Genomic DNA, 19,133 nt, shown 5'->3' on the forward strand with positions numbered 1-19,133 from the left:
CATGTGATCCTATCACCACGGCGACTCGGGTAAGTAGATCTGGCCTTGTCTCCTCCAAAATCAAGCGGCACTAAAATGTTTGACTTGGTTTTGTGGACACAAGAAGCAGAATTTAGTATTCCGACTAGCAACAAGTGGTCCCATGCACTTTCTTTTCCTAGAGTAAGAGAGAGAGAGAGAGAGAGAGAGAGAGAGAGAGAGAGAGAGAGAGAGAGAGAGAGAGAGAGAGAGAGAGAGAGAGAGAGAGAGAGAGAGAGAGAGACTTTATCCTTTTTGAAGGAGGACTAATCGAGTTGAGCATCTGGTACAGGATGTCTATGCCTCTGGTGGCCAAGCTGTGCACACCAAAGTGAGTAGCGCAAAAATGATTTTGAATTGTATTTCATTTTGTCACCGTATGTTTTCATCAAGTATAATATGTATCAAGTATAATAATATAATAATTGCTAATATTCTCTTTGAAAAAACTCATTACAAATCATTTTGTATCTCGAGACACCGCAGTATTTGAACATCTCCTGTGGTCAGACACCAGGGTTGCAGCTTGATTCAAATCCACAAACATGTCTTCTATGTACCACTTTGCGAGGAAGGCAACGACAGGTCAAAGGGTGAGTCAGCGGCAAACACACAAACACAACTTTGAAACTCATTCACTCGTGTTCCGGGGGAAGGAAATCAGATCTGTCTAGTGGCACTTCATCAGCGTCTCTCATCGGCACCAATCTAATACGCACACAGCCATCCTAGTTAAAGCGACAGCTGGCACACTGACGTCTGCTACCAGTGACACACTGAGGCCTGATTCTCATCAATTTGCACCTTTCCTTGGCTCCCTCCAGTACCGCACATCCGTGTTCAATTGCGCCTGTCCCGATTTGAGACTTTCATTTATATAAGAAATGAATTCATCTGACCCCATAAATTCATCTGACCCCATAAAGGTTCCACGATTTTAAAGACTAAAGTTCTGTTGGATATTACGACGGCTAAGGGTGGCAGCCACACTGTGGTCGAGCTCCTCCACCGCGCCGAGGTGACGGTTTACATGCTGGAACAAAGCCACGGCTGATGGTGATTATGACACATAACTATGCCACCCACGGCGCCCGTGCCTGTGTGCGAAGGCAGCGCACATCAGACGCGGCGGTGTAACACATGCTCTGTGTCCGCTAGCCCGCCCCGGCCTCCGCTACGCTGGCATGTGAAGCGTGACGCATAGCTGAGACACCTACAGGCCGGCTGTCTTGAACTGCGATGATGATGGTGGGGAAAGAGGTTGCCGGCAAAGAACAACATTCGGATTATTACGACATTCAAGTGACCAGAAAAGTCTTGTTTATACTACATGAAAAATGATTTGGAAGAGGGGTTAGGCTTGGCTTAGGTTTGTGGAACTTAAAGTTGGGAGTTTACCGCAGAGTTGGGGCTCAGTATCTGCGCTTTCGATTAGAGGCTTCGGCATTAGGATTGGCAGTTAGAGTTAGCAAGTAAGTTAAGGACGGGTAGTTTCAAGAGGCCAGGAAAGGAATTCAATTGAATGGTTCGAGCTGTTATGCTTGGGCCTTAGTCGGTTTGGGATGTTGGCTCAAGGTTATGGTTAGTTGGTTGGTTGGTTGGTTGGTTGGTTGGTTGCGTTAGGTTCAAGGCTATGTGTATTACTGGGTTAGGAGATAGCCTTAATGTATTTGGGTGTTTGGGTTATGTTGTCCGGTTTCAGGTGACAAGGTTAGGGAGCTAAGGTTCTATATAAGCGGCTTTCTGGTAGCTAGAGAATTGTAGCAACAAGTTCAACAACACCAAATTGTGTTGGGTTGGTTAGCGTTAGCGGTTCAACGAGTGCACATCTGCTGCGTCCTCGTCATGCATGTGACTTCATGTTGGTCGCCGGTGTCATGCGGTAGCAGGGACATGTGTCACACACTAGGCGTCTGTTCGCATTCTCACACACACTGTCGCAGCTTCGAGAGAGCTCGGCTGTAACTCGCTCATATATTGACGGGTGCCTGTTATTTGATAGGACGAGGTTGACCGCATACACAGGCTATGTATGTATATACTATATGGGAGTCTAAGCGAGGATTGGCTGTGACACACTGACATGTATGGACAAGAAAACACTGCACTTAGCATGCTGGAAGAAAAGACAAGCAGTATGACATGAAGCTCAGTTGTTTTGCATTTACTTATGTCACCTTCTGCAATTTATGGAACAGTTCTGCTTGTTACCAAGGAATTAGCATTACGTAGTGGTCAATTATTGTGGAGGATGGATATGTTACCATTCCATCCTCGATAGGTGAAAGTCCGCAAGATTATAATATATTCTAACATTTTATCCCAAATGATTTGCATCAAAATGACCTGAAAATGAAAATAGAATTGTCTTCTACTTCTGATACACCACAGAGATGAGCGTGTTAAAAACGATGGCAAATTTGAAGCGCGTGAATATAAGAAAAGAGATTATAAAAAAGAGCAATGGTACAAGCAATGGTACAAGCGGCGGGATGTATAGGAATGAGGGCCCGGAGACGATTGGAAGAGGAAGCCGCGCTCTGTGCCAGCAGGCAAGGAAGACTTTGTTCCTGGGTGCGATGCAGCAGATAGTGTCAACACTCATGCTGAGCTCAATATAGCAACTGTCACCCGGCCAGCATTCCGTTCTCCCCCTTTTCCATGCCGACACTTCCTGGTTCACCTTCCCCAACACATTTCCTCCCATGAGCCGAGCGAGCCTCTCCGCCATGGTCCCATCCATCAATGTCACGTCGCTCAGGGGGGTTTAAGAACTGATCCTCTCCCTGCCCCCCCCCCCCTTGTCTGCGGGGCAAGACGTTTAATATAACGTGTCCACCCGCTCTCACGTTACCCGCCACTTACTTTAGCCGCCGTTGCGAGCGGCTTTTTTAGCCTCTGTGCCTTCTGCTCCCTCATTGCCATGGTGATTAGAAAGAGAGAGAGTGCGGTTTGTCTGTCTGTCTGGAAATAGTAAGTCACGATGGGTTTTCTTTGAGTGGCCTCGAATCCGACAAAAGCAAGCACAGTTCATTTTCACTTGTCGTCTCAGAAGCTGTAAAGTTTAGCGTGCTCCCCGCGCTGACCTCGGCGCTCTACTAGGTGGAACTTGTCCTTCAATGTCAACCACCCCCGCCATGTGCCTACATCCTCATGTTCGGGAGGGAGGGTAAAGGTTAGGGTTCGGCTGGTAGTATTACGGGGTCCTGGAGTTAGCGTTAGTCAGCGCTTGGTCATCAATAGTGAGCTGCAGGTCAGCATCCAAATTAGGGAAGGAGTGGTTAGAGTTCGGTTCTCGAGGTAAGGTGTCAGACTGTGGTTCAGAAATTTAAAATTACAGCGAAACTAGGTTATTAAGATGCGTTAGGGTTAAATTCTTAGGGTTCTAAATGACGGGATGTACGTAGGTTCTGGGCTTTGGTAGTTATAGTGAGTTTTAGGGATTTAAGAGTTGGAATTTGTTTTTGTGCCTTAGAGTTCTTGAACAACTCTCTCATCGCCATGGTGATCCGACAGAGAGAGAGGGAGTGCGGTTCATCTGTCAGACACAACGGCTTTTGAAGCGGACAAAAATCAACTGCCGCTAATTTGCACTGGCGGTGTAAGCAGCCGCAACGTTTACAACACTTTCCCGACCGACGCCTGACTGCCCTCTACCAGGTGGACCTCCTCCTGCCGCCAAGCTCGCTCGTCCTCCAGTGTCAGCCCCTCTGCCACCAGGCCCTCCACATCCACCACGGCCACAATGGCAGTCTCTGTGATAATCCCATTACTCATGTGTGAATACCAGCTGGGGAAGAGCAGGAGGCGGCCTCGGGGAGGAGCGGGGGCAGCAGGGAGAGCGCGGACAGAGGATGACTGTGTGTTTGGAGGCCTTTCGGGCTCAACTAGGTGCTTGGATACTGAAATATAAAGAAGATGGAAGAAGAACAGCGATGCTAATTACCTCTGCCAAGTAGATTCTTTTTTTGGGAGAGAATTAGTGAAATAACTCAAACTCTTTTTGACAAAGGTACACATTTTTGTGAAACATTTTTGGGGTCGCCATTATGCCAGTTGGCAATTTTTTTGGTACAGTTTCTGACTCTGTTTTGTTCTTCAGCCCATTTATTTTGGGTGCATTTTCACTATTGACCATTAGAGGGTATACTCGTTTGTTTGATCTGAATTAAGACTTTAGCTGTGCCTACTGTTTGCATTTTGAATGACAAATCCGCTTTAATCCTGCTTTTTACACCTGAAGAAAGGTTGATTTTATAATGGACAACTTTGGCCATTGTTATTGATGTAGAAGTTAAGTTTGTTGGTTTAAATGTGCTCGTATTACTTTAAAAGCGTGCTTAGTGTTGTAATAATATAAAAACATGGCAATTGAGTATTTTTGTATCGTGGCTTTGACTTGTTTGAACGTAAACCCCGCAATAGAGGTTGGATACACGAGTTAATTGGACCTTCTACCATCTAGCGCACGGGTGTCAAACTCAAGGCCCGGGGGCCAGATACGGCCCGCCACATCAATTTATGTGGCCCGCAAAGACAAATTGTGCATCAAATTCGTGTGTCATTACTACAATCACAAATTGTCTTCACTTTTAATAATATCTTTTTTTAAAAATATTTGACCAGTTTTTACTCGTCTGATTTGAAAACGAGTTATTTGTCAGTTTGTTTTGTAGCTTTTACTGTGTATAATATGAGGTACTCATACATTTATTTGGGTTGACGGTCATAATGGCCCTCCGAAAGAAGCTATGACTCCAATGCGGCCCCCGAAAAAAATGAGTTTGACAACCCTGATCTAGCGGAATAGCCTATCATTGTTCTGCTTGTCACTATAGGTAACTGATGTCGTTTTCTTCCATGTATAATGCGCAAAATTTAACTAATTTATTGTCCTAAAATCTGGGGTGCGCATTATACATGGGTACAAAAAAAGATTTTTTTTTTTTTTTTTTAAATCCGGATATCATACGGAGGCCGCCATTACAGATGCGCTTTCTTCTCTGCTGTTCACTTCAAACACGCTCCATACGAACACAATGCTCTCGTATCAGACGCTTGCTAGATCACCTGCTCGTTTGCTGTCACAATGTACCCTACACAAATCCGAAACATTTCTTCGCTATTGAGTATGCTAGCGCATGCGCAGTGATACTGACCGGCAGAATAAAATCCGGTTGTTCCCAAAGATGATCTTTTTTCTGAAATAATTTTACGTTCACGCACTTAAGTAGGAGTCAAAATTTGGGTGCGTATTATACATGGGTACAGGCTTTTTTCCAGCACCGACATGCCATTTGTAGGGTACGTATTATACATGGGGGCGCATTATACATGGAAAAAAACGGTAAATTATTTGTATGAATAAATCATTTTCACTGCTTCTTGCTATTAGATATCATACTTATATTTGTTCTTGCTTGTAGGTTTGTGCCATTCTTGTGCCATTCTATTGAATCTGGGGAGGAGTGTGAAAGAGAGAAAGGGAGGGCGAGGATGACATGAGGTCTTCTCTGTCTTCAGGCGATTGGACGTGAACGAGCTTGAAAATAAACAAGCTCTCCGATGACAAAGCCACCATTGACTCTCTCCTGCTCCTTCTTGTGCCCCCCCCCCCACTCCAGTCGTGGTTTCACCAAGGCTGAAGGAGGGGGGGGTCATTAACCGCCAACTCGCCACACTTGTTATCCCCTCAGCTGCTACCCAAACTCTCACTTTCTTTTCAGTACAAAACGTCTTTACTTGTATAATGCATTTGCAAATTGAGGGAATTCTGGGTGTTTTTATAAAGTTTCTAGGGGACTCTTTTTTTTCTCAGTTCATTTTGTTTGGAGAGGTCAGTTTCAAAAGGGAAAGTATCTCAAGGCTTGAGTCGTCAGCATCAGTGCACGTTACACTTGTGCTGTTTCCTGGATCGGCTCTGCTAACACAAACACATTGTGATGGTGTGTGTGTGTGTGTTGCCTGTGGTGCGGCTCCATCGTGGAGTCCACCGCACCCGACGGCCACGCTAATTGCACCTACTCTGAGCCATCTGTGTTGTAAGGATGGTTCTGACCTTCTGTGTTGTTCTCTTGTAGGCAATAGGACGTCCTTCCTTCGGGGAGGGAGGCGAGCTCTGAGCCACGTTTGCGTGTGTCATCGGATGCCGGGACAGGGTTGTGAAGTTTTGTGTAAAAGGCAAAGGTGGAAGTGAGCCAAAAATACAAAATTCCCATAAACTGACAGCTGGTATTTTATGCAAATATGTGAAATGTGCATCTGATTTGAATCATACAAATGGGATTTTTTTTTTTCAATTTAATCGTATACTTATAATCTTGTTCAAAACATATCTAAGATATGACACAAATGTAATTAGAAAAACAATCTTGAGGAATGTGTCATTTTTGGTGACGCCGATGTTAATTCTGTTCCATTTGCACATTGGATTTGAACTTCTTTTTGGGTTATTTTTATTTTTTGGGCTGACGGTGCGGGGGTGTCACATGAGTCGAACCATTAAATCGCTCTGAGTCGGAGCGCTGAGTGAAGTGGATGACGCGCTTGGCAGGCAGATTGTATCACAAGGCGAGCCCTTGTCCCGCCTGTGTCATCCCGTCTCGCTCTTTTCATGCAGCCGCCACCCGTTCCTAATCGGCATGACAGGCAGACGCTGGCTGCAGAAAGACGCAGCCAATGAAAAGGAGCCGAAAATACTTTGTCAGATAATCACACTTGAGGCGGGTGCCGATAAACCCTATCTTGGGATTCTACACCGCCATTGCACAAACGGCCTTTTAAAAAAAAAAAACGGATCCCAAGGAAATGACTCAATAAACATCATACGGTAAAGCCCCATTCATTGGAGGCTTATTTACACGTGTTCAACACAGGTGTGTAACGACTAATATTAGTGACGTATTGTGAAGCCGGGAGAAGAGCTGAACCTCCAGTACAGTATGATCATACTTTTTAAGCACGTATATTTTAAGTTAAACAACCTACGAGTATTAAATGTATAGAATATACATGCATTGTAAAGTCTGTGTACTTTTAAGAAGCGCCGCATGTACTTCTGGAATCAGCAGCGGCGTTGTTTATAAGTGACACAGAGGACGAAGATTCCGATGGATTTAATGATTTGGAGTGACACGGATGGTTCGATAAACCTGTTATTTATGTTATAGTTATTTGAATAACTGTTAACATGTTACGTCAGGCACGTTCTCAGTTCCTTGTTTGTGTTTATATAACGTTAGCATACCGTATCATTTAGCCCAGGGGTGGCCAACTCGCGGCTCGCGAGCCGCATGCGGCTCTTTGGCTGGTTTCATGCGGCTCTTTTACGTTCATATCAACATTTGTGGTTTTTTTTCGTGCGTATTTGCTTCGCTTGAGTTCAATCTGGTATTTTGGTCAAACGTGCATGCGCGAGGTGAAATCCCGCAAAGGAGGAGGGACAAACCCATTTGAGGAGTGTCAATTTCGCTCTCAAAATGACAAGGAAAAAATGCACAGCTAAACGAATACCGTTTTTTTCCATGTATAATGCGCCCCCATGTATAATACGCACCCTAAAAATGGCATGTTGATGCTGGAAAAAAGCCTGTACCCATGTATAATACGCACCCAAATTTTGACTCCTACTTAAGTCGGTTAACGTAAAATTATTTCAGAAAAAAGATCTTTGGGAACAACCGGATGTTATTCTGCTGGTCAGTATCACTGCGCATGCGCTAGCAAACTCGATAGCGAAGAAATGTTTCGGATTTGTGTAGGGTACATTGTGACAGCAAACAAGCAGATGATCGAGCAAGCGTCTGATACGAGAGCATTGTGTTCGTATGGAGTGTGTTTGACGTGAACAGCAGAGAAGAAAGCGCATCTGTAATGGCAGCGTCCGTATCATACCCGGATTTAAAAAGAAAAGAAATTTTTTTTTTTTTTTTTTGTACCCATGTATAATGCGCACCCCAGATTTTAGGACAATAAATTAGTTACATTTTGCGCATTGTACATGGAAAAAAACGGTATATGACGATGAACACAGGGCAGAGCGATTGGTTTTGCTGGCTTTTTAATGAATGGCGACTGTGACTACGGGGGCCCATTAGGTCCAGAAAAGCTGACAAGACGCTAAACCAGGGGTGGCCAACCCAGCCAAAATGGCAAGGAAGAAATGCACAGATAAACGAATATATGACGATGAACACAGGACGTTTTTAACAGAGTTAAAGTTGTTTTTTGTTGAACGCAATGGCAAGCCATTCTGCCTGATATGCCGGACATCATTAGCGCATTTAAAAGCTTCAAATGTTCAGCGCCACTTCAGCTCACTTCATGCAAATATCGATAAGGACTTTGCAAAAGGGACTGAATTTCGTAAGCACAAGTTTGGACACTTTGAAAAGTCAGGCAGAAAAATAGGTACAGTTTTTCAAAAAAATTACGAAGCACTCAGAGACTGTCACACTTGCATTGTTTCAACTGGCTTGGAACATTGCACGGGCTAAAAAGCCATACAATGAAGCGGAGTTCGTTTAAAAAATGCCTCAGTGACGTTATTGAAATCTTGTCTCCTGAAAACGACAAACTAAAACGAATGGTCTGTCCCGCCACACATAGTAAGTGAAGAAACGTATGTTTTTGTTTGTGGAATTTGTTGAACTGAGAGTTTGTCTGTGTGAGACAATGCACACAATGTTCATTGTTGGAAATGTAGTCTTTGGTCTGTGGTTTTAGTACTGTAGGAGTCAATTTGTCATTATCATGTTGGTGCGTGACATAATAATGTCACACAATAAATTTGGCTGAGCAGAGGGGTGTGTGTGTGTGTGCGTGCGTGTGTTTGTGTGTGTGTGTGGGGGGGGGGGTTAGTTTGTGTGCTCATGTGTATGTTGTGGCTCTTTGCGGTGACGCAGTAAAAAATGTGGCTTTTAGTCTCTAACTGGTTGGCCACCCCTGATTTAGCCTGTTGTTACCTATTCATGTCTGTTCTTGGTGTTGTATTTTGTCAAATAAAGTTCCCCCAAAAATGCGACTTCGGTGCGACTCATATGCTTTTTTTCTTCTTTATCATGCATTTTATGGCTGGTGCAACTTGCACTCCGGAGCGACTTATAGTTCGTAAAATACGGTATATACAGTAGCCGGCGCTACTATACTATTAGCTTCAACGTGACTAGAAGAAAAAAAAAAATCACCCATCGTCACTCAACATCAATCCTAACACATCTGTGCAAGCGGGTTGAGAGCAAATGTGAGCAGCTAAAGGAGGATGCGGGGGAGGAGGTGGAAGAGCGGGGAGGCAGCTTGTTTATCAGCGTTCAGAATGTTCTGTGCTTGTAATGTTACCTGAAAATGTCATCGACTTCCGCACGCACGCACACAAATGCACACGCGCGCACTTAATAGTTCCATCACCGTGACCTACTTCCTCCTCAATTTTGCAGCATATCCTCGTGTTCTTTTTTTTTTGTTTAATTTCCTCTCCCGGGGATAAAATCTTTAGAACATGTGAATACACAATATGGACAAAGGTATTGGGACACATGTCGCCAACCAGTGGTACGTTTGGTGCTCGGGCCTTCAGTGAGAGTCTCTCTGGATAACTCCAACGCTTCAGACGTATCTGAAACAATCAATACGATATAAAAATGCAATACAACAACCATGTGGCGCAGAGCTCGTTTCCGGCGCCAGTCAGAGACTAGTGAGCGGGGAAGAAGAAATCCTATTTGTAAATCACACTGCAGGGGCGCTAGTTGATTTTACTAGCAGCATCTCATGCTGTCAACAGGGGCCACAGGGCAAGTGGTGCACTCCATGAGGCCCGCACGCACTTCACCTCTTGCGCAGGACGCTCACCCTTCAGCGTTTAATACGTCATCATAAATACGGAAGATGAATTTCCTTTTTTTTTTGCAGTGGCAGGATGGACCCAAGTGCTCCATGAAACATTTGCTTGATGACGTGACTCTCGAAGTGCGCCCTTCAAGGCCTAGGGGATTTACATATTATATATCATGTACCCTTTGGTGGTACACGTACGTACCCTTAGGGGGAACACGTGACATGAAAAAAAGAGCAATTAAGGTAACGTGATGACCTCACAGGTGGGCAAGGTAAGCCGCAGTTGCCGATCCGATTTCTACTATTTATTGAAATAAATGCTGACAGTATATTTAAGTTATATTTTCTTAATTATTTTTGCAAAATCATTATTTTAAAAGCATAATCACACCAGTCATTGTTTAAGATACAAACATATATTACCGTGATTTTCCATGCAAAATACGCCCCTGTGCATAATACGCACCCTAAAAATGGCATGTCGATGCTGGAAAAAAGACTGTACCCATGTATAATACGCACCCAAATTTTGACTCTTACTTAAGTCCGTAAACCAAACGGCAGTTCAGAGTAAACGTAAAATTATTTCAGAAAAAAGATCATCTTTGGGAACAACCGGATGTTATTCTGCCGGTCAGTATCACTGCGCATGCGCTAGCATACTCAATAGCGAAGAAATGTTTCGGATTTGTGTAGGGTACATTGTGACAGCAAACGAGCAGGTGATCGAGCAAGAGTCTGATACGAGAGCATTGTGTTCGTATGGAGCGTGTTTGAAGTGAACAGCAGAGAAGAAAGGAACAAGGCAAAGTGTTGTGAAATAAAATATTACCTGTAATACGCATTTAGGTAGAGAACTGAAGTCTCGCTCTTCATATAGCTGACGTGTCTTGCGCATCCGTTCTGCGCATCTGTAACGGTGGCCTCCGTATGATATCTGGTCTGCGATGGAGATTAAAAAAGGAACAAGGCAAAGTGTTGTGAAATAAAATATTACCTGTAATACGCATTTAGGTAGAGAACTGAACTCTCGCTCTTTATATAGCTGACGTGTCTTGCACATCCGTTCTGCGGATACTGTCATGGCGGCCTCCGTATGATATCCGGTCTGCGATGGATATTAGAAAACAAACAATATTTGACAATAACACACCATCAAGGATTGCAACATCGCATCAAACAATGTGTCGTCAATTATAAATTTTACTGACTAAGTATGTTGGGCAGGATGGCTGGATGCGATGCGCGATTGACAACAAACAAGAAGAAAGGTGTGATTTCAAGTTTTATTTCGAGGGAGATTTTCTTCAAAAATTGTTGTACCCAGGAGAATTTTAGGAGAATAAATTAGTTAAATTTTGCGCATTATGCATGGGAAATCACGGTACTCATTTAAAAAGTAGCTTCTGAATTGATTAATTGAAATACAAGATTTTTACCTTTAAACCTGTGTAAACAAATAATGTATTAAGTATATTGGTAAGTAAGTAATTGGATTATTTCAATTTAGTTATATTCCCAACTAATAATTCAACGCAAACATCCTGGTACGTTCGAGTCCACTCGCGCTGTAACAAACCGGAGGGACGATGACGTCAAGGCAAGGTCCAACATCGCATGTGACGTCATTACGTTGGTGCGCGTGGCCTCGTGTCCATGGCAACGGCATCCGCGTGCTTGACGCCCATTGCGCCACCTAGGGAGAGAAAACGAGAGAGAGAGAGAGAGAGAGAGAGAGAGAGAGAGAGAGAGAGAGAGAGAGAGAGAGAGAGAGAGAGAGAGAGAGAGAGAGAGATTAGCCACGTTACGTAGCCCTCAACCAGGTTACGTAGCCCTCCGCCCTCGGCATCCCCTCCCTCCCCGGCTCCCAGTGTAGGCGGGCTTCGCGCAGAAGGCGAAACACGACACCCAGAGGACAGAACGAGGCGAGAGGGTAGAAGAAAAAGACAAGAGGGGGCGGGACGGACGAGTAGGAAGAACAAGTTGAGTACCGCGAGTGGCGTGAGCGCCGGAGAAGCGGGCGGGCAACAAACGTGGGGCGGGGAGGGGGGTTCGACCAGAACGACGTCCTACCACGGAGAAGTCACGTCAAAGCTCGGAGGAGACATGTCGAACGGCGACGAAGATGCGGCCGAGGCGGAGTAAGCACTCGCTGGAGAGTTCGCCAAACAGGTTCCTGGAAGAGTGAAAGCGCTTCTCAGCTCGCCCTGACCCCTTTTGTTGGCTTGTCGAGTCTGAGACGAACTTTAAGAAGCAGCGACGAGCACTACCGGACTTTAGGCGCTTAGCTCACCGGACAGCGAGCCCCCTCGGTCGGGCTCGGAGGGAGAGGCCAAGTTCTCCCCCACATAGCGGGGTGAGGAAGTGGCCGAGAAAAGCGCAGTCCAGTCGGCGGAGTTTGGTCAACTTTTACAAAATGAAGACCCCCGGAGACAATGGCAAGTGCACTTTTTCCACTCTTACCGTTTGTTTATGTAAGTCGACTTCCCCTCCATGTTATATTGCGACCCTATACAATTCTAAAATGTTACAAAAATACACAAATTCCAGCAGATAAAACTTATAACAATCTGCCATTTTCTTCTTTCTTGTCTACACTTTGCAACTTATTTTGTCTGTTTTGATCATTAAACGGCATGACAAACAAATAATTTCCCAGCACGTGACAGCTTGCTTCTTGTCTAGAACGTTACTACACTTTTACTACAGTATTTACTGCTGTACCGTTTTGACAAGACGCGGAAGTGGATCGTGTTGTCGTCTCCTGCTGGTGCTTGAATTGCTTCACGTATCGAAGCTAATATTGACCAAGTGAGCGCAACAGGGCTTGCCAATAGTCAGCGGAGCTTTCCAGTATGTTAGCTGTATGTTGGAGTGCACGTGTGGCTCTAATTCCTGAAATGCCCAAACAAATGCGACCTACCCCCTTCACAAAGTCCACGAGCAAGCGTGAGCATTTGTGCCACTCGTTATTACGAGTTTATTACGCTCATCAACTTGGCCCCATCCCGCTAAATTGACAGTCTTTACAGGTTGAGGCAGAGCACCTACGACAAACATTTTCGGGGCGGCAGCGCGTGCATACTTAACACATTTTTCTCTGGAGTAGTGGGACCACTTTCTGCTCCCTTCCCCCCGCCACCATGTCCCCTTATGACTCCCCCTGCACCCATGATTTGCCCCCCAACCCTCCACATTCCTACACACGCACCCACACACACGCACGCACGCACACTGGAGCAAGACGAGGCTATCAGGGCATCCTCATGGTGAACTTGTAGACCTTTTATTACGAGGAACTCCTTTAGTGTGGCCTTCTGGGAAGCTATTAAATATTGATTGTGTTTAGCGGTCTGATGTGTACAGCGGACGTGTGTGTATGTGTGTTGTACCATACACTTAAAGCAAAGAAAGAAAAGTCTTTCTAGATCAGGGAATCATCATGTGCATCAGGAAAACATCAGGAAGGTGTTTTTGCAGAATGATCGGCCTGTTTGTTGCGATTTTATGTCATAAGTACTAGTGGTATCGATACTTGGTGTATAACTTAAATTCAAAGTTTAAAAAAAAGTTAAAAACTTAATTTAAGATTCAATTAAAAAACTCTGATACAAAAAGCCTATTTGCAGATCAGAGTAAAGATGCATTGCAACCCCGGAAGGTGTTATTCCTTTTTTGTTCCTCAAGAAATTGTTTGCACTGTGATATCTCGTGTCATCTCATGTCAATGTTTCATATCTTTAGGTCGATTAATTCAGGGGTCCCCAACCCCGGTACCGGTCCGCGGATCACTTGGCACCGGGCCGCCAAGCCGCACAGGAAAATTTTTTTTTTTATATATATATATATTTTTTAATTTTTTTATCGACGATCAATTCATTCTGACGCAATTCTTCAAGACGCTCGTCCCGGTCACCTGACATGTTTTCCCAGTCGAGCCCGCAAAGCTAGCAAAAATGAGTAAGAATTCATTTTGAAAAATGCAAAAAATTTGGCAATTCTCTCCCAATCACATCTGTCGCTGTGTCTCTTGACACAAGACGCTCGTCTCGGTCACGTGACATGTCACCCCAGTTGAGCCCGCAAGGCAAGAAAAAATGAGCAAGAAACAGAGAAGTTTGGAAAGCTTCTTCGGCAAGGGAAAAAAGCCCAATGAGGAGACTGAAGAAGAAGAGGCTACCACTTCTAAGAAAAGGAACGCTGCATTTAAAAGAACATTTCTGGAGTCCTACTTAAAATATGGATTTATTGCCACAGGTGATGACGCTGACGCGCCAAGCCCACTCTGCATGATATGTGGCGACAGGCTAGCTAACGAGGCAATGAAGCCTTCAAAACTGCTTCGGCAAATGGAGACCAAGCATCCTGCATTAAAAGACAAACCTTAACCACTTCGGGTGTCATTGTCTCCAATTACGCCTAGATGGGACCGGCTCGTTTCTGAGAAACAAGCCCGGTGCTCCCAATAATTCAACGAAATGGTGAGTTTTATTTTTATGTGGTTTATATCTGGTATTATGCCACTCGTATCATGCCAGTCGTATCATTTTATTTCATCGTATTTATATATTTATTATAAATGTATTATTTATTTCTATAAATGTATTATTTATTTCTATAAAGGCCGGTCCATAAAGATATTTCTGACGCGTAACCGGTCCGTGGCGCAAAAAAGGTTGGGAACCACTGGCTTAATTGATGAATCTTGCGTGGGTGCGTCTTGGAGGCATTGGCTAACAACAAAGCCTTTTGTTGCGGCCTATATTGAACGATTTCATCCAATCTGCTCCCGCTGCTCTTCGCCGTCACCCGCGTTTGAATAAGAAGACAAGTTTTAACCCATGACCTCGGCCTTCTCTCTTCGAAAATGATGACGGCGCTTCTTGCGTGAAGCGTTGCAAATTCGACTTCATGCGTGAACACCTAGCATATGAAACGACAGGGTTGCAAACTGCACATCATGAACTCCTCAAGGCAGTGGAAGTAGATAATCCATAAAGCATCCAAGTAATAAACGTGTTGCTTGGCCCTGGCCGACAAAACGGACGTGGCTCCTGGTAGCAAAGCGGTTCCCCACCTACATGCGTTTAAAAGCCGCCTACTGTATTTGTCGGGCCTCCTCCTCCCTCATCTCTCCCACTCACGGGACCAGTGTTGGTCTTTCGAATGGCATGGTCGCCGGACCCCCGGCTCCGGAGTAACCATTGTGTGCCCGGGACAATGGTGGGAGCTGGGGCGGCCCCCGAGGCGAGTGTGAGAGGACTCGCGGGGGCCGGGGACCTTTCATTGTCCTCGCCTGCATGGCGAGCAGAGTGCGTGGCCAAGAGGGCGCATCCCTGACTGATTCCTGTCGTTCAACAATTAACGGCACCTCAGGTGGAGCGTTAAGGCAAGGCTTGTTGATCACGTGTACGTATTGCTGACCATGACAAAAAACAAAACCAAAGAAACTCGGCCAGCCATTATCCAGATATAGTTTTATTGCCCGATTTACGGGACGGGAAGCCCTGCCGCGATCCGACTCGGCCAACGCGGCTAAAATAGATGGAGTCTTGGGAAAAACCCCACTTATCTTGTGTTTGATCAGCAGCCGGCAACACGCAAAACCGCCTCGGGGTGTCATCTTGTGTTTTTATCTCCTTCTATTGTACACAAAAGCATGTGTTTTATGGAATTGGAAGACAAACGCCTGCAAGCGCTACTTTCAATAACGGTTTTTCATCAAAGTTTGGTCTTGCGAGTCAGTTACGCTCGCCCAAGTACAAGGCCGCTTTACAAAACAAAGATACTATCATCTTCACCGCTCACAGAAGAAAAGATAAAAAAAATCTCTGCTGCCTTTACGAGACATTTAGCAATTCAACGCAAAGCCAGATGAACTCGATTGACACTCCACAGCAATGGTCAATGGGAAACGTACTCTTGCAAGAATGTAACGAGTAGCGAGGTGACTAAAAGTCAAGCGACGCAAAATGGAAACGGAAAGCAGTTGAACTTTTCATGCTTAGAAGCTTTGGCCGACATATTTTATCCGGAACATTTACGAATGATGACATGATGATGTTTGAAGGTGTCTATAAAATAGCTCACCAGTGAAAAAAAAAGTACGCGTGAGGCCCGAATACTTTTACCAACCCCCAAAACAGCAAGGCCGGCAGTTTTTCCTTTTGCGGCGAGTGGGTCAATTCAGCTGCGAGTCACTGAGAGTGTTTTCTTTCCCCATGATTGTCCATTTCAAGATGCCCATTTTGATAAGCAACACTTTTCATTGGGCAAAAACGCACTTTACATGTAAAAAACAGGTACAAAACCAAGTTTGAAACAAAACCTGTGTGTTCTAGCAATTCGACAAATGACTTCCGAAAGAGAGAATGGGGGCCCGTGGGGGTCAGCGTGGGGGGGGTTGGGTGGTTGTGAAAATGTCTGTATTTAGCCAGGAATGTAGCCAAAGCGAACAATGTGCTCAGCCAGTCGACACTAATGGACCTCCCTGCTATTAGTTGCCCTTGACCATCGGGACCACTGTGGGGGGGAGGAGGGGTACATACCCAATGACCAACAAGGTGGCGTAAACCCTAGACAGAAACCAAATTAAGATCCCATCTTGCTATTGAAGTCTTTTCTTCTCATGCTTCTCGTGCCTTCAAAACATTTTGCGCATCACAGCTGAAAGTGTCCTCGCGCCTGCGCCGCCATTGATTGCAAGCGCAGAGCGACCTCCGTATTGGTCGCTAATCGGCCGACAGCATGGGACGCCGCTGTTGACAGATATAACTTTTGGCCAACACACACAGTAATAGCGCACACGCGGCCACAGTCCCGTTTGCTTTGTTTTTTTGGTTGCCGTTCTCGGGCCTACCACATTCCCGCTTGGAAAGTTAATAGTTGCCGGTCTTGCATCACGCATGAGGGAAAACGCAACGGTCGGGATGTCTGCCGGCCGTTCCAGGACCCACTCGCAGTTGAATCACGGGAGGCGTGCGTTTGTGTTCCAGCTGCCTCCCAGAGACGAGAGCAACTTGCTCTACTGTGTTCTTCGAAACGGGCGACGTCCCTCCCGTGTGGCATCTCCACAACGCTAACGAGAATTGGGAGATGCCGTTTTCCGCGGTATCAACTTTCCATCAGCAGGTCGACGAATTTGACTGTGGTTTGCGAAATAAAAAATGTTGCATGCAGAAAGTTATTCTTCAGTCTGCAACATTTCTGGGCTACGCGCAGCAAGATGAACCCGCAGCCGCCTACCCGTGTGCGTTTGCGCGTTGGCATGTAACGTGACACGGGGGCTTTTACGTTGTCGCGGAGGTGACTTTGTGGCGGCTTGTTTTTGTAAACGTAGATGGGGTGTGGACACAAAGGAGGCCGTGCTTTTCTGGCTGGGCAGCTGGGACATGCGCCAGGCAGTTCGTGTGAAAGCTAGCACACCGTGTGTGTGTGTGTGTGTGTGTGTGTGTGCGTGCGTGCGTGTGTGTCACAGGTGAGCAAGGGGCCACTGAAAGCGATCTGGGCATTATCACACAACTAGCACAGCGTAGCCCTGCAATGATGAGCGCTTTTATTGTGTATACCAACAAGACAATCATCTGGCCCGAAGACTTCTTGACAATCAACAAAGATGGTGTTTGTCACACCATCCCCAATGACATCACAGCCCCCCGGGTGCTCCCAATCCTACCCCAGTAGCCAGGGCCGCTGCGCCGCCGCTGCTGTAATGTATACTCCTAATCTTCTTGGATTAGCCCCAATAATGCCGGTCACGCCAAGGCCACGGCGAGGCCCGACGGCAAGGCCCAACGGTGAGGCCCGACGGCGAGGCCCAAACGATCACGTGCAATCCAAGCAGTCCGGCACCCTTGAGAAGATAAAAGAGAAGCTGCTTGCTGGGAAATGAGATTTAAAGGCCTCTATGATTGGACAGTTTGAAAAGCGGCCAAAAATAAAAGCAACAATTTTCTTTGGCTTTGTTTTGTTGACAGGCTTTTTATACGGCAGTCAACTTCCGGCCAATAATTGGACGGTTAGAAAAACTTTATTTAAGATGACGATCCAACCGAGCCACTGTTGGCCATCACGGCTGCGAGTGGCGCTCCTAACCCGTCTCTCACCCCTCAAGTGCACCCCCTGCAAAAGACAGCGCTGTCGAAATCGTTCCCCTGGCTATTTTTATCTGGGAATCTGCCTCTGTGCTGGCCCGCCAAAAAAGAAGAAAGGGGGGGGGGGACATGTGTGTGCGTGCATGCGTGTAGGACAGATATCTCTTGATGTAATTTTGGCCGATGGGAAGTCACTAAAAGAACGCTCGCATAGTGGCAACACTTGTGTGCTTGGCTGTCGGGGTAACAAAATGCTGTCCAGCGCCAAGTTCAACTTTCTCTCCTATCAGCCTCACTTTTCCTTGTCCGCCGACCCCCACCCTCCCCCGCCGCCGCGCGCAAGGAATGCAAGCTCACGTTTGTACTTTTCTCAGCTTTCCGTCTGAACCTCCGTGTTCAGACCCGTCCCCTCCCTCGGTTGGAACTCGGGGCTCAACGTGCCGCATGTTCTCAAAGGCGCCGCCGCTATGTCAAAGGTAACAACAAAAAGATTAAGAGCGAGCCAGCGGGCGGCTTTTACAAATGAAAGCCGGGCCATTTGTGCGAGTTCAGGTGCAGATGCCATGCGTAAAAATGCTGTTGGGCCGGCCGGACTGCTCCTGTTCTAAAACTGTATTTATAGCCACATTTCCACACGTGTCAGGGTCCGCTAGATTGCACGTTGCCTTGGTAGGATTTGGAACGCTAAACTGTGATCTGGCTTGATGAACCTGATCTGAGTTTCCACTGCGGGGAGGCGGCACGGCCTCAACTGCGTCATCGGCGACTCTAACTGAAAGCAGACGGTTCTTTTTCATGCATCGCTCGATGTGGCCTACTAATTGATTTACGACGGTCGATTCCTCTCAACGAGTTTGCTGTCAGAACAACATCCGCGACACAACCATTCCAGTTAGCAACGGTCAAATAATGGTGTGGAAATAGGAGTTCAGAGCCTTCCTGGTAAATTGGTCAGCCGGTATTTTTTTAAAATATTTGCACGCCCCGTTCAACTATTCAGAGCCGCACATCTACTCTAAGACAATTTGTTGAATGTCAAGTCTTGCTGGGAATGTGCCAACTAAGACTTAATCCTGCGACCCTCCGACTCGCCGTGGCTGACGGAGCCGACAGAGCCGTTGGTGCGCGCGAGCTGCAGTTCTGGAAGGCAGTCTGCTGCGTTTGTGCGTGCTAATCTCGGGAGGGGAG

At 46.0% G+C, this 19,133-nt stretch overlaps 1 protein-coding gene and 2 long non-coding RNA genes across 5 annotated transcripts in view; 2 read left to right on the forward strand and 1 right to left on the reverse strand.

Annotated features, from left to right (window-relative positions):
- Positions 1-293: 293 nt before the first annotated feature.
- LOC133160400 (uncharacterized) lies at positions 294-9,022 on the forward strand. 2 transcript variants are annotated; one of them, XR_009715875.1, is made up of 3 exons: positions 294-349; positions 496-611; positions 6,099-9,022. It is a non-coding gene; the product is annotated as an uncharacterized LOC133160400 (long non-coding RNA). The 2 variants fall into 2 exon arrangements; XR_009715874.1 differs by lacking the exon at positions 6,099-9,022 and adding an exon at positions 3,494-4,571.
- A 471-nt stretch (positions 9,023-9,493) lies between these two features.
- LOC133160652 (uncharacterized) lies at positions 9,494-12,062 on the reverse strand. The gene is made up of 4 exons (XR_009715944.1): positions 11,926-12,062; positions 11,432-11,548; positions 10,685-10,960; positions 9,494-9,631 (listed from the first exon to the last, which is right to left on the reverse strand). It is a non-coding gene; the product is annotated as an uncharacterized LOC133160652 (long non-coding RNA).
- Positions 11,829-19,133, forward strand: part of erfl3 (Ets2 repressor factor like 3) — a 41,764-nt gene continuing 34,459 nt past the window's right edge. The window contains exon 1 of one of the 2 annotated variants that reach the window (XM_061288523.1): positions 11,829-12,290. In XM_061288523.1, the coding sequence (XP_061144507.1) occupies positions 12,269-12,290 (22 nt within the window). In that variant the 5' untranslated portion in view covers positions 11,829-12,268. Of the gene's footprint in view, positions 12,291-13,911; positions 14,334-19,133 lie in introns of those variants that run through there. The other variant, XM_061288525.1, reaches the window with a different exon arrangement.

This window comes from Syngnathus typhle, linkage group LG10 (genome assembly GCF_033458585.1).
Source record: "Syngnathus typhle isolate RoL2023-S1 ecotype Sweden linkage group LG10, RoL_Styp_1.0, whole genome shotgun sequence".
In the NCBI taxonomy this organism is placed as follows: Eukaryota; Metazoa; Chordata; class Actinopteri; order Syngnathiformes; family Syngnathidae; genus Syngnathus; species Syngnathus typhle.